Source organism: Quercus suber, unplaced genomic scaffold, assembly GCF_002906115.3.
Source record: "Quercus suber isolate HL8 unplaced genomic scaffold, Cork oak 2.0 scaffold_455, whole genome shotgun sequence".
NCBI lineage: Eukaryota > Viridiplantae > Streptophyta > Magnoliopsida > Fagales > Fagaceae > Quercus > Quercus suber.
This window is the reverse complement of record NW_027069906.1, coordinates 177,170-190,193: the sequence shown is the minus strand read 5'-3', so window position 1 is coordinate 190,193 and position 13,024 is coordinate 177,170. Positions and strand designations below refer to the sequence as shown.

The 13,024-nt window shown below is 34.6% G+C and overlaps 2 protein-coding genes and 1 non-coding gene across 4 annotated transcripts; 2 read left to right on the top strand and 1 right to left on the bottom strand.

Annotated features, from left to right (window-relative positions):
* Window positions 1–585: 585 nt before the first annotated feature.
* On the bottom strand, window positions 586–2,683 carry LOC112025758 (pollen-specific leucine-rich repeat extensin-like protein 3). The gene is given in 2 exon segments (XM_024058443.2): window positions 586–838; window positions 841–2,683. Coding segments are annotated over 2 exon segments (1,893 nt in total). The 5' UTR covers window positions 2,546–2,683; the 3' UTR covers window positions 586–650.
* Window positions 2,684–6,434: 3,751 nt separating this feature from the next.
* On the top strand, window positions 6,435–12,731 carry LOC112025783 (B3 domain-containing protein Os01g0723500). 2 transcript variants are annotated; one of them, XM_024058475.2, is made up of 6 exons: window positions 6,435–6,815; window positions 9,300–9,888; window positions 10,236–10,429; window positions 11,091–11,577; window positions 11,960–12,126; window positions 12,225–12,731. In XM_024058475.2, the coding sequence occupies exons 1-6, from the start codon at window positions 6,726–6,728 to the stop codon at window positions 12,546–12,548; spliced, it is 1,851 nt and encodes a 616-aa protein (XP_023914243.2). In that variant the 5' UTR covers window positions 6,435–6,725; the 3' UTR covers window positions 12,549–12,731. The 2 variants fall into 2 exon arrangements, with proteins under 2 accessions (XP_023914243.2, XP_065618441.1); XM_065762369.1 differs by having other exon boundaries at window positions 6,715–6,815; window positions 9,272–9,888.
* LOC112025784 (small nucleolar RNA R12) lies at window positions 8,343–8,431 on the top strand. Its single transcript, XR_002884284.1, has one exon. It is a non-coding gene; the product is annotated as a small nucleolar RNA R12 (small nucleolar RNA).
* Window positions 12,732–13,024: the final 293 nt, after the last annotated feature.

The following is a 13,024-nucleotide window of genomic DNA, read 5'->3' as shown; positions in this document are numbered from 1 at the left end:
TTTTTTTTGATAGGTATGGTATTTTTTTTATTCAATAACAATAAATTTTATCGGTTGAGTTAACTGGAATTCACAACATTTTTTAATTTTTAAACAATTTTATCGTATCATATAATAATTATGTAGGAAACATTCAATATGATTGAAATTTTTCAACACTAATTATAGTTTAAGGCCAAAATTAATAGAAATAGCACCCCCACCTCTTTAAATTTACATCGTACATATGGTCATTTGTAATTGGTAATTCCAATTTTGCATGCTTGCACGTACGGATGTGGACGTCTTAATTTTCTTTATTAGCAAGAGAGGTTGGGAGATATTCAGGGGGACAAAAAAAAAAAAAAAAACCGCCAAACCAATAGCTACATTCACACGTCAAGCAAAAAATAAATTTAAAGAACAAGTACAGAGCAGTAATTACAAACGATATTCTCTCTGGTTATCAGATTTACATTGGCCGACGGTGTCATTTATGGAGGCAATTGAAACACATCACAACTTCATTCATATCAAATTTCAAGCTATTAACTAACAAAAGTGGGGGTATAATGTGAGACTGTTAAAACTAGTAAAGAGAGTCTCTTCTTTTTTTTTTGGAATTTGATTAAAAAAAAAAAAATGAAGCAAGGAGATTAATGTTGTGCTAGCTATTTATTGTAGCCTGGGTATAGAGGTGGAGGTGGTGAACTGTATTCAAAGCCGGACGATGGGGGAAGAACCAACTCTGGTGGTGGAGGTGAGAAAACTGGTGGTGGTGGTGAGTGAACTGGGGGTGGAGGGGAATGTACCGGTGGTGGCGGTGAGTGTGCTGGGGGAGGTGGTGAGTGAACTGGGGAACTGGTGGCGGCGGTGAGTGAACTGGTGGTGGAGGGGAATGGACTGGAGGTGGAGGAGAGTGGACTGGAGGTGGAGGTGATTTCACAGGTGGGGGTGGTGAGGGAGATGGGGGAGGAGGAGGTCGTTCTCTGATAATGGGTGAATTATCATAAGGATCAGGAGATGGTGCAGGAGACGGAGCTTGTGGTGGTGGTGGAGGTGAGTGTACTGGAGGTGGTGGTGGTGGTGGAGAGTGAACAGGAGGTGGAGGGGAATATACCGGTGGTGGTGGTGGGGAATGTACTGGCGGTGGGGGAGAGTGGACTGGTGGTGGTGGTGGGGAATGTACTGGTGGTGGTGGGGAGTGAACAGGAGGGGGAGGAGAATGGACTGGTGGTGGCGGTGAAGAATGGACTGGTGGTGGTGGTGGTGGTGGAGAGTGAACAGGAGGGGGAGGAGAATAGACTGGTGGTGGTGGTGGAGATGGAGGTGGTGGTGATGCTTTGGGAGGAGATGGCTTTGGTGTAGGAGGTGGTGATGAGGCTCCACACTCGGCCTTGCTGCAATTAACCGGTCGGTTCACCACAGGAGCACAGACTTTCGATGACTTTTGTTTTGGCCTATCTGGTAAGCAATTGCTTGTATCATCAAAAGTAATGTCCTTACTGGATTGAGGCTCACATTCTGGGGCCTCACCATTGAAGTAATTGTAGGAGAATGTGAAGTTCACCAAGTTAGGCAATCGGCAAATGCTCTCAGACACAAACCCTGTCAACATGTTGCCCGAAATGTCCAACTCTTCAACCTCGGAAAGCTCTTCGAATGTCTTTGGTAAGATTCCACTGAATTTGTTGGAACCAATGTCCAACACCGTCACATTTCCAAGCAATCCAATATCGGCAGGCAAACATCCTGAAAAATCATTGTTCAAGAATATAATCTCGTTCAATGTGCTAGCCATTTTTCCAATACTACTTGGAATGCAGCCCTTGAAATGATTATTGGCGACTACAATAACTGAGGCAGGAGAGTTTCCGAAATTATCAGGAATTGTGGATGCGAACCGATTATTGTTCAAGAATAGAGCATCAAATTCCTTGTCGAAGAGCCCATGAGGCAACTCTCCCTCGAAGTCATTGTACCTAACATCAAGGTACTTTAAATTTGGAATTGAAAGAACAACCTTAGGGAATGGACCTACAAACCGGTTGTTGCTGATATCAAGCTCGTGAAGAAGCGTAAGTCTATTGAAACTCTCAGGAACAATCCCACAAAACCTGTTGGAATTGATGTGGAACAAAGCAATTTCTGTCAATAAACCCAACTCCGCCGGAAGGTACCCAGCAATATCAGCTTGGTTCATATCGATGCCAGCCACAACAGTTTCTTTTGGTTCATCAAGAGACGTAGCACAAAATACACCATTGTAATCACAAACATTGGGACCAACCCAATTCCCTGTGGTGTTCAAAGGGTCTGAGTAGATTGCCTTTTTCCATGCTTGGAGTGCAATGTAGGCACGTCTAAGCCTAGGATTAGGAAATGTACATTTCAAATCAACCTGAAACTCATAGTCATCAGGTAAATCACCACCGTGAGGATGCAAACTTAAGAGTTGGCGGCGAGCAATGAAATTGACTTCTTTATTGGATAGCGCCGAAGAGAATGACGAGAATACAAGGAAGGAGAGCACTAAGCAGCAGCAGCAGCAGCCTAAGGCCTGCATTGTATAGAGGTTTTGAAGAGCGTCGCCACCTTGGAGAGACCCAAGGCTGCTTATAGAATCGTTTGGGTGGAGATGGTGAATGAAAATATGGTGTTATATTGAGGGAAATAACCAGATTGTATGGAAGATATATGAGAGGGTATGCAAGAATTTTCTGTGCCGTTTTAGCCAAGAAAAGAAATTGGTTTTCCTCAAGCACCACAGATTTGATGGGTTTGTTATAACTTTTTTTGGTATATTTTATCTGGAAAATGTCTCTAATTATGGGTGTTTTGGAAGCTTGGGTTTTAGCACTATAAGCTAATTTTGGATTTAAGTTTGTTAGATGACAGATTAGCAATGACCAAGTCTTCCTCAAAAAACCAAAAGAGACTTACTTAGCCCAATGGCTTTTTAGTGTTTTTACAAGGTAAGAGCTAGCTGGCGAGAGTCTTAAGAGATTAGACCGCGTTAAAGAGTCTTAACTTAAGACACGCCACGTGAAGCCTATATTTGAATTTCTTCATCAGAATTAGAAGAGTTGTCATTGAGCTTTGAGCATTAGATTGTAAATTAATATGCTGTATAATTTGATAAAAAGAAGCCTGTATTCACATCCTAATTTTTCATTTTTGGGTCTTAATAGTTAATAGCTAAAGAGTAGAAACATACATTTTGTAGCAATTCTCGTCTCTTCTCAAGTTCAATTTTAAGGTGCTCTTTGTTTACCCTTTTTTTGAAATCTATTTTGTTTATTTTGTTAGATATATCTTTTTAAACTTCGCCTTCTTATTTATATTTAACTCTTACCCCCATGTATTTTGTAAATAAAATTAGCAAACACATAACTATTAAGTTAAGGGTTGTTAAATTTTTGAGAAGATTAAGGGTTGTTAAGTTGGGATAAGGATCCTCATGAATTAGATTTTATTAAAGGCATGTTTGGTAGACTGTAATAGGTATGTAATGTAATAGTTATTCTTATGATTTAGCTATTTTTTAGTTTAGTTATGTTTTTATTACAAGAAATAATAATTCCTTATGAATAACTATTCTTTAAAATGAGGAATAACTATCTCTTTAAAAGGATTGTATATATATATATATATATTTTTGGAGAACAAAAAAAAAAGGGATATTAGCTATTCCTTACTAATGCAATAATTTTAAAACTTAATATATTTCTAAATAAACAAACTTTCCATATACATCTAACAATTATAAAAATAAAAAATCATAAAAAAATATATATCTCTCTTAAATTTAAAAATAAAATTTTTAAGGAGATATAATGTATGAGTAAGATATTTCCTAAAATAAATCTTAATTTACTCACAACCAAACTTATACATAGGTTTAGTTATTAAATTACAACAAATTTTATTCCAAGTAATAAAGATTACAATTTTTGTCGTAATTTTCATTTAGTGTACCAAACGTACCCTAAATGTATTTAAGAGTGTATATGTTGTTACGTCATTTAAAAAAAATTTAAAACACAAGTCACTTAACGGCTGTTAAGCTCATTACTATTTATATATTTGCAATTGTTGGCAAATAGGTCCCAAACCCCAGTATCTATAAGGGCAAAAACTATGTACAATTCCATAAATGATACATGCATCTTAAGTTTTTCAATTAAATTTATTCATATGATTACACTAACTAATGCAACATAAAGATGCTTATAGGTATTGCCAATAGTATAAGAAAAATAGTTTGATATTGTAAGATAGAGAAATCAAGAGGATCAAGTCGAGTCTAACCTATCCAGACTAGGATCCTCATTTTCTTTTTAATCCAAACTAAACTCAATTTGTATCTCAATTTTTAATAATTATGCATTCTATCATGATGAATTATATTTTAATAAATTTGGTTAAAATACACTTTCTAACCCTTGCTAGATTACATTTTTTTTTTTTTTTTTTTTGGTGGAGTTATCGAATTCTACCATTATGCATCTTGCAAATACTTTTTGCTAGAAAAAGGCCTCTTTTTGCTAATACTTTTTTATTTTTATTTTTTGGGATTTAGATGACATAATGAATTATATTTTAATATATTTTTATCATGCTACATTTTTCTATGGTATGTATTATCAATACGGTGTCTGAACGCTACCTTAATGCATCTTGCTAATACATTTTATTGGGAAAGATTACCTAAACTAAATGTGTAAGTTTATTATTACTATTATTTATTTATATATTTATTATTATTATGATAGGATTTAAAACTGATAATACTAGCTCGTTCCATGAAGATTGTTCATCAAATAAAGATAATAATTTTTATTTTATTTTATTTTATGTAGAAAAAAATTGAACCCAAAGCCCGTATCATAAGAAAAGATGACTAACACAACATGGCATAACTGCACAATTTAACATTATCAATCTATGTTAATGCAAATTAGGATAAGATACAAGAATGTCATAGAAGTAAAATGGTGTAATTTTGCTGGCTCTTGGTTTAAACTCAACCTTGGTGATTCCTCTCTTTGTAATCCATACTCAAGAGCTATTGAGATAGCTACTAGTATATTATACTCAAGAGCTATTGAGATAGCTACTAGTATATTACTGTGTAACTTCAGGCACTTAGAATGGGCCTCAGATTGTCTTGGTAGTCACACCTCTAGGTTGTTGAAATTGAGCTCAATGTTAGTATAATTGTAGATTTAGGTTTTTTTTTTGGGAGAGAGAGTTTAAACTTATAACATCCACTCTTGATAATAGCTCTTTATCATCAAATCAAAACACCAATCAGTTTTTGGTGTAAACGGAAATTGAACCCCAGTTTTTAATTAATGGTATGCGCTGATCTAATTCTAGAATTTATTCTTTGGTTATCAATTGTAAGGTGTTGTTAAGCAAAAGACCCCTTAGACTAAAGTTAGCCCAATTTAAAAAAGTTAATAAATGTACCGATCCTTTTGTAAGGGAAGGACTAGCCTTTCTTAGGATTTTTGTAGTTTTTGATTGTCCTCTGTCTCATGTGATGTTTCTCATGAATTTTGATTTAATAGTGAAGAATTAAGAAAGATACTCTTGTAGATTGTAATTTATGTTTAGTTTGGATGAATTTTATCTTTACTTAAAAATAATAATCTATATATATATAACCAAAAATGTTTTAATTTTTGTTTAACTTTTTAATATTTTGCTACATAAATTTTTTAGATCTTACAATTTTACACATCTTTATTGTCTCTCCCTCTCACTCCCTATCTCTCTCTCACACACACACATATATTAATGATTTTAAGTTATATTCTATATTTAATCCCGAATCAAAACTTTATCAAATTCTATTATATATTTAGACATTTCATTAAAATCTTATCATGTGATATTTTCTTTAAACCATAAAATAGATGCTTCCATAGGTGAAAATACAATTTTCATTCCTACATGTGTTTTATTTATTTAACAAAGCAATCCCATTAAAATTTAATATTTTGTTGAACTTTATCCTTACATAAGTTACTGATTAGCGACCACTAATGAGTGAGAAAAAACCCTTTCACCCAACACACACACATATATTAATGATTTTAAGTTATATTCTATATTTAATCCCGAATCAAAACTTTATCAAATTCTATTATATATTTAGACATTTCATTAAAATCTTATCATGTGATATTTTCTTTAAACCATAAAATAGATGCTTCCATAGGTGAAAATACAATTTTCATTCCTACATGTGTTTTATTTATTTAACAAAGCAATCCCATTAAAATTTAATATTTTGTTGAACTTTATCCTTACATAAGTTACTGATTAGCGACCACTAATGAGTGAGAAAAAACCCTTTCACCCATAGTTTTGTGGGGACACAAATGACCTGGGAGGAACAAAAATGGACCTCTCACACGTGCGAATCACACCTTCCAAATCTCACACGTGCAATCCTTCCTCTTTCCCAGTGCACCCACTGACATCTTCACCAAAGATCAACACAAACACAAACACAAACACATTTACATGACTGCACTCTGAAAAAACCCATGTTGTTTCGATTTGATAAAAAATCTCAAATGGAACAACACACCCACTTTCTCTTCCTCTAACTTGTCTTCTCTCTCTCTCTCTCTCTCTCTCTCTCTCTCAGAAGAAGAAAATCCCACACACTCTGTTTGGTTCCTCAGAAAATTTCACACAAACAAAGTCAAAACAAAAAAAAGTGGCTTCTGATGGATAAAGAAACTCGCCAGGAGATGCCAAATGCCAAACGCCCTCACTTCTTTGACGTTTACTCTGCCATTTTCAGCTCTCAAAGACTGGTATTTTTTTTTTTTTAATAAAAAAATTCTCAATTTTTTTATAAAAATTTGTTCTTTCTTTCATTATACATGTATGTGTTTTCAAATTTTTTTTTTTATTAGTTAGAGAAATTTAGGTTTAGTGAAAATATTTTACTGTTGATTTTGCATGTTAGTCTTGGACCCTAATTTGTGTATATTCTAATTTTACGCTAAAGCACTTTTAGTAATCCCTTGAAAAAAAAAAAGTACTTTTAGTAGTGATGATGGTGTTTGATTCATTACTAATGTTAATATTGATGGGATTTGACCCCTGCATTAGGCTGATTATAGTCTTAACTATGAATTTATTGTTAATGGTGTAATGTTAGTAGTAAATAGTTTTGGGCATTCCTTGAAAATAGTATCAGTTCTTTGGAATAGATAAAAAATAACTAAGATTCCAAAACTAGCCGTTGAACAATTTTAAGAAACAAAAATTTAAAGGGACCCATGAAAAGAAACTACAAAAGAGAAACGCTACATGCATCTGCAACATTTTCACATCGACCTAGGTGGCAAATTGTTACTGGATCTAATGTAGGCTCATCATTAACATCACTTTTTTACCCACTAGTAACAGCTTGCCGCCTAGGATTATTGTGAAATTGTTGTGAAAGTGTTGTCGATGTAGCATTTCTCACTACAAAATGTAGTTATTTAGTAGAGATAGAGACTTGCAGTAATAATGGAAGAATTAGTGAGGTAGTTATCAAAAAAATAATGGAAGAATTAGTAAGGCATTGTATAAGTGAGTGTCAATTGTGTAACAGTATAAAAGGCCCCTTTGGTTATACTCCCTCTGTCCTGTATTGTTGATCATGTTTTAAAAAACAAACCTTTTAAGATAAAATTGTTTTATGCATTGTCTTTTAAATTGAAATGTACAAGTTTCCAAAACTACCCTCCCTAATCTAAACTCTAGTGAAAGAGGAGGGGTATTGGGTTTTTAAATAAAGTGAAAGGCGAGTTAGGAAATTTATTTATTGACTTTTCAAAGAGAACTACATTTTGGGACATCCCGAAATGGAATAGAGGAATAACAATTTGGGACAAGGCTTGTGCGGCAAGACATCCCTCTATGTTTTCTCCTCATAAACTCTCAACTCTCAAAGCGTCCAAAGGTTTTCATTCTTGTTTTCACGTCTCTTCTTTTATTTTTATTTTTTTCTGTACCGATTGATTCTATTTGTTTTTATTTTATTTCATTTTGGTGAGTCAAGTGTTTGGTTATGCTACTACGCCTAATATTGCAATTTTGTGATTGAAAACTTAGCATTGTGATCATGGAATCTATCATTAGGCTATATTGAAGATTTTTGTTACATGTATTTATTCCATACTTGTAATTCTGCCTTTAGCTCTGAGTTTCCTCAGTTTCGTAGGATATTTCTCAGTGACAAGGCTTATACATTTTTATTTTTTTGACATGACCAATTGAGAGAGTCATCTAAATAGGTTACATGGCTATTGAATTTGTAACGTGATTGATGTTTTCTTTAAATTAGATGTTGGATGATGAAAAGAATCATTCGGATTCCCAATGATATGTATTTTTCCTAAATATGTGATATTCTGACCGGCTACTCCTGACAACATCTTATGTTATCATGTCTTTTTATTTATCAAAGAAAAAAGGGGACAGAGGGAGCATTAAGATTCTAAAAATAGAAAGATAAAGATTTGTGAAACATAAGAAATCTGGTTTGTCCTTGCAAATACCAGTTAGGTGTTTATTTCTTCAAATATGTTAGTCTAGTATCTGTTTGCTAAAATTTCAACTTAAAGTCTTTAGTTTGGTGGTCATCACATCGTTCTTTCTTCTTGAAGTATGTCTCTTTTGGTAGCTAAAACGAAAGAAAGAAGCTTCGGAAAAAAAAAAAAAAAATTTGAAAATAGAGCTACAATAGAATTTGTCTTGTACCATTGCAAATTTATGTCACCCATGTTGCATCTATTACAAACAGTTTAGAGCTTTTAGAAAGTAATAGCATTTTTAGAAAGCAATTGCATAATTCATTTTCTTCGATCAAAATTTATGGTCTATATTTATTTCCAAGTAATATGGCTTTGGCATGCCAGATAGCTTACTGCAGGATAGCAAATGAAGCAAGTTCCTAGGTAGACTAGTCAGTGAATTTAAAGACCGCTAGAAGTCTTTTATCCACGAGTTGCATCTAAAAGTATCCCGAATATGTAAACTTTGTTTGTATCTATATAAGGCATCCCCCAGATAATTCAAATTGAAGCCATTGGATGTCTGTCTCGAGCCTATATGACATTACCAATCAATAGAAATATTCTAACATTCCACCTTTGTCATATATTCCATACATCTGCTAAGAGATGCTGTGTTGATTAAATCTTGTTGGGAGTATAGTAGATTTATTATGATTATTTTTTATCAGTATTTGATGTTATTTGTATTGCACGGTTAGATGGTGACACAACTCAAATCTGTCACAGAAAATTCCAGTACGATTTGTAAGACACATGAAAGGCAGAACAGCTGGATTAGTGACATTGGAGGGTCCAAGTGGGAACACATGGCATGTGAAGCTAATTCAGCAGAATGATGATTTATTCCTCCATCAGGGATGGCCAGAATTTGTGATGGACCATTTCATAGAATCTGGGGATTTTTTGGTTTTCAGATATGATGGTGAGTTGCATTTCACTGTGCAAGTTTTTGATAAAAGTTCATGTGAGAAAGAGGCTGCATTTCATTCTGAGTGCAGTCAAGATCCTGGCGACCTTGGTAATAGTATGGGGCAGAAAAGAGAAAGAGATGAGGTTGCTTCCCCTTCAGATAAAATTTTTGAAGGCGTGCCAAAGAAATTGAGAGGTAGCTCATCTCAACTCCATCTAGGATGCACAGTCAAGAACCAAGAAGGCAAGGTGGACATGTATGATGGAGAGGTATGTAAGCATGAGGTGGTAGCTATGGCTAAAACATTGCAAGAAGCAATTTGTCCCGAAGAAACAAGGCACTGTGGTAGTACTTTGAGGAATTCTTCTATTGCCTCTCAATCAAAAGCTTCCAAGGAAAAGCAAGGTAATGAAACCAAATGTTCATTTATTGGGTTTTGAGGACAAGAATCCACCTTCTGCAGCAGAATTGGCAGTGCTTTAGGGACTACAGAATACTGCTACTTTTTCCATGTTTTTTGAGTAATCTTCTTGTAAAATAAGGCACAGAAGTCTATTATTTTCTTGTTAGATAAAAAATGTAAAGAATCAAATTTGCATAACATACTTTTATCTGTATAGAAAATGGTCTACATATGTTTCATACTCAAATTTTAACCATTTAGAAAAAAACTTTTTAAATTTATATGAATGTGGATAATTATTTTGATGGATATGGATATGATTCATGAAATTTTACATTCTTGCTTGCAGTGTTGGATATTGTTCAATTCAATACAAAGGCTTCTATCCAGAGTAGGAACGGAAAAGAAGATGATCTATACATGCATGGTAGAATTTGTTTGTCGATGTTGTCAGCACAAGAAGTAGCTCAATCATTTACTTCCTCTTTCCCCTATTTTGTGAGAATCATGAAAAGCTTCAATGTCAGTGGTTCGTATACTCTGGTAGGTTGTTTCTTCTGTTTTTCTCTTTTATATCTTTCAATTGAATCATCTTCTAATATAAGTTTTATGCCTTGTCCATCAAATTACCTCCATAATGCAGTATGCACATTATATTCTAAATCAAGGTTTAAAAGATTATATGGAGTGATATATCAGTAAATGTCTTTTCTTGGCCTTGTAATCTAATCTTATTCTTTTACCTATCAAAAAGTAGTCTTCTTCTTTTGCACCCACATGATGAAAACTCTACCTTGATTCTGATATTTTAGTGCAACTGCTGATCAATACAACCCATCTATCTTCTCTCGTCACATCATACTGAGAAACATACTAATTGTTGTATGGTGCTGCTCTCCTGTGGGAATTATAGTACTTCCAGGTTTAACTATTAAATCTGGCACAATTAAACCCTGGTACCCTTAAGCCCTATGTTATCGCAATGAATTTTGTCCTTGTTCAGATGTGGGTTTGGACAGCTTGTTTTTACAGAAATTCCTTTTTCTCTTGCATAGGCAACTTCCTTTGGCAGTTGTGGGTTAGGCAACTCAGGGTTATCATCAAGGGTTTTCTGATCATTCACTATGCTTACAGTTTATTGTTGTTTTCTTCTGCAAGCGGTCTGTTCATCAAAATTTTTTTCAAACTGCTTTTTGTCATGCAGAACATCCCATATAAATTTTCAATGGCACATCTTCCAAACAGCAAAATTAAGATTGTTCTTCAGAATTTGAAAGGAGAATGTTGGACTGTGAATTCTGTGCCCACTACAAGAGTGAATACAAGCCATACTCTATGTGGTGGATGGATAGCTTTTGTCCGTTGTAACGACATCAAGGTTGGAGATATCTGCATTTTTGAACTTGTACGTGAGTGTGAATTGCGTGTGCACATTCTTGGGGTTGGAAGGGAAGGGCTAGACTGCCAAAATGGAAAAGTAGCTTGTAGTAGGTCAAGTGGTGGTCGTGCACCCTCTTCACATAAAACTCTGAAAGTTTTGCCAAAGAAAACAAAGGGGAAATCTCCAAAAGCATCAAAGAGACGTCAAGAAGCGCCTTTCTCTATTGATGTAAGGAAACAATGTAGTGCATCAAAGACTTATACCAGAGCTCCAGTTGGCTCTCAGTCAAAAGCCGCCAACAAAAAGTTGGGTAATGTTTTTAACTATATTCTGTTTGAATTTGCAGTCAAGAATTGGTTTCAATAGAAGGATTAATGCCTTCACCATAGGTTTTGACTTCCACGTTCTCTTGGTCAATTGCTTGCAAGAATGGACCATAGTTGCTAACTATTTCTGGTCAGAAATTAAGCTTGTCGTTTTCATTATGTACTTGTAAATTGTAATCATATATATTAGTTTAGTGTATTTAGATTTTCACCGTGTTTAGAGCAGCACCAGTGTATCATATTGCTTGCAACCATAAACGGATAGAGTGTATCATATCTTCTACTTTTCATCTACAAGATTTGTTCAAAACACCTTCTTTTTTCCTTCCTATTCTAAATCAGTTTCCAAACTCTAAATGGATACAGTTCAGAGGAGAAAAGTCATCGAAGATGAAGTTGGCTCAAAAACTAAGGGCAGTATGAGAATGATGTTAGCACTTGATGAAGAAAGAGCAGCTCGATCTTTTTCTTCATCTTTTCCTAATTTTGTGAGGATCATGAAACAGTTCAACATCAGTGGTTCATATACTCTCGTGAGTCTTGTATATCCATGCTTGCACATTTCTTGTTATGTTTTCCTGAAAAAGGTTTTTGGCATCAATTCCCATTTACCGATTGGTTTATCTTGCAGAAAATTCCATACCAATTTTCAACAGCACATCTCCCTAACTGCAAAACAGAGATTGTGCTTCGAAATTTAAAAGGAAAATGTTGGACAGTGAATTCTGTCCCAGACTCAAAGGGGCGAATGGGCCATACCTTTTGTGGTGGGTGGATGGCCTTTGTTCGTGGGAATGATGTTAAGATTGGAGATATCTGCATTTTTGAACTCGTTGGCAAATGTGAAATGCTCGTGCATATATCTGGAAATGGTAAGAAAGGGCTTGACCATCAAAGTGGAGCAGATGATGACTTAGCTCTTGCGACATATACCAGCAATAAGCCTTCTTTATGATTGATGTAAAAAAGATTAACCTTTATGAAGTATATATATTATGGTCAGTGTTGCTTTGTGCACCTTTTTCTTTTAATTGGTGTGCATGTGCGATCTTAATTATCCCCATGCTATAGGGAAACAAAATCCAATCTTTAATGATCTTTTTAAATGTTAAAACCATCAACAGCTTGTTACTTTTGATTTCTATGTATTTTTCCTGAAAGTCCTAAGATACAATGTTGGAAAGTTTAGTTTACAGTGAAGGTCTAGTTTTGCACTTTAGGAGGTTCTTAGGTTCACCAATTTACTGTTCAGTTTGCAGAGGCCTGAACTCTTTTTGTGTAGGGTGATCCTTTTTTAGGCATAGACAAAATCAGATGAGGCAGATACTTGAAAATTTGAGCAAGTTTTGTTTTTTGGGTGGAGATTGTAGCTGATAAAAGAAGTAATTGTTGAGAAGTAATTACTCACTTAATACTCCTATAGCATATCAA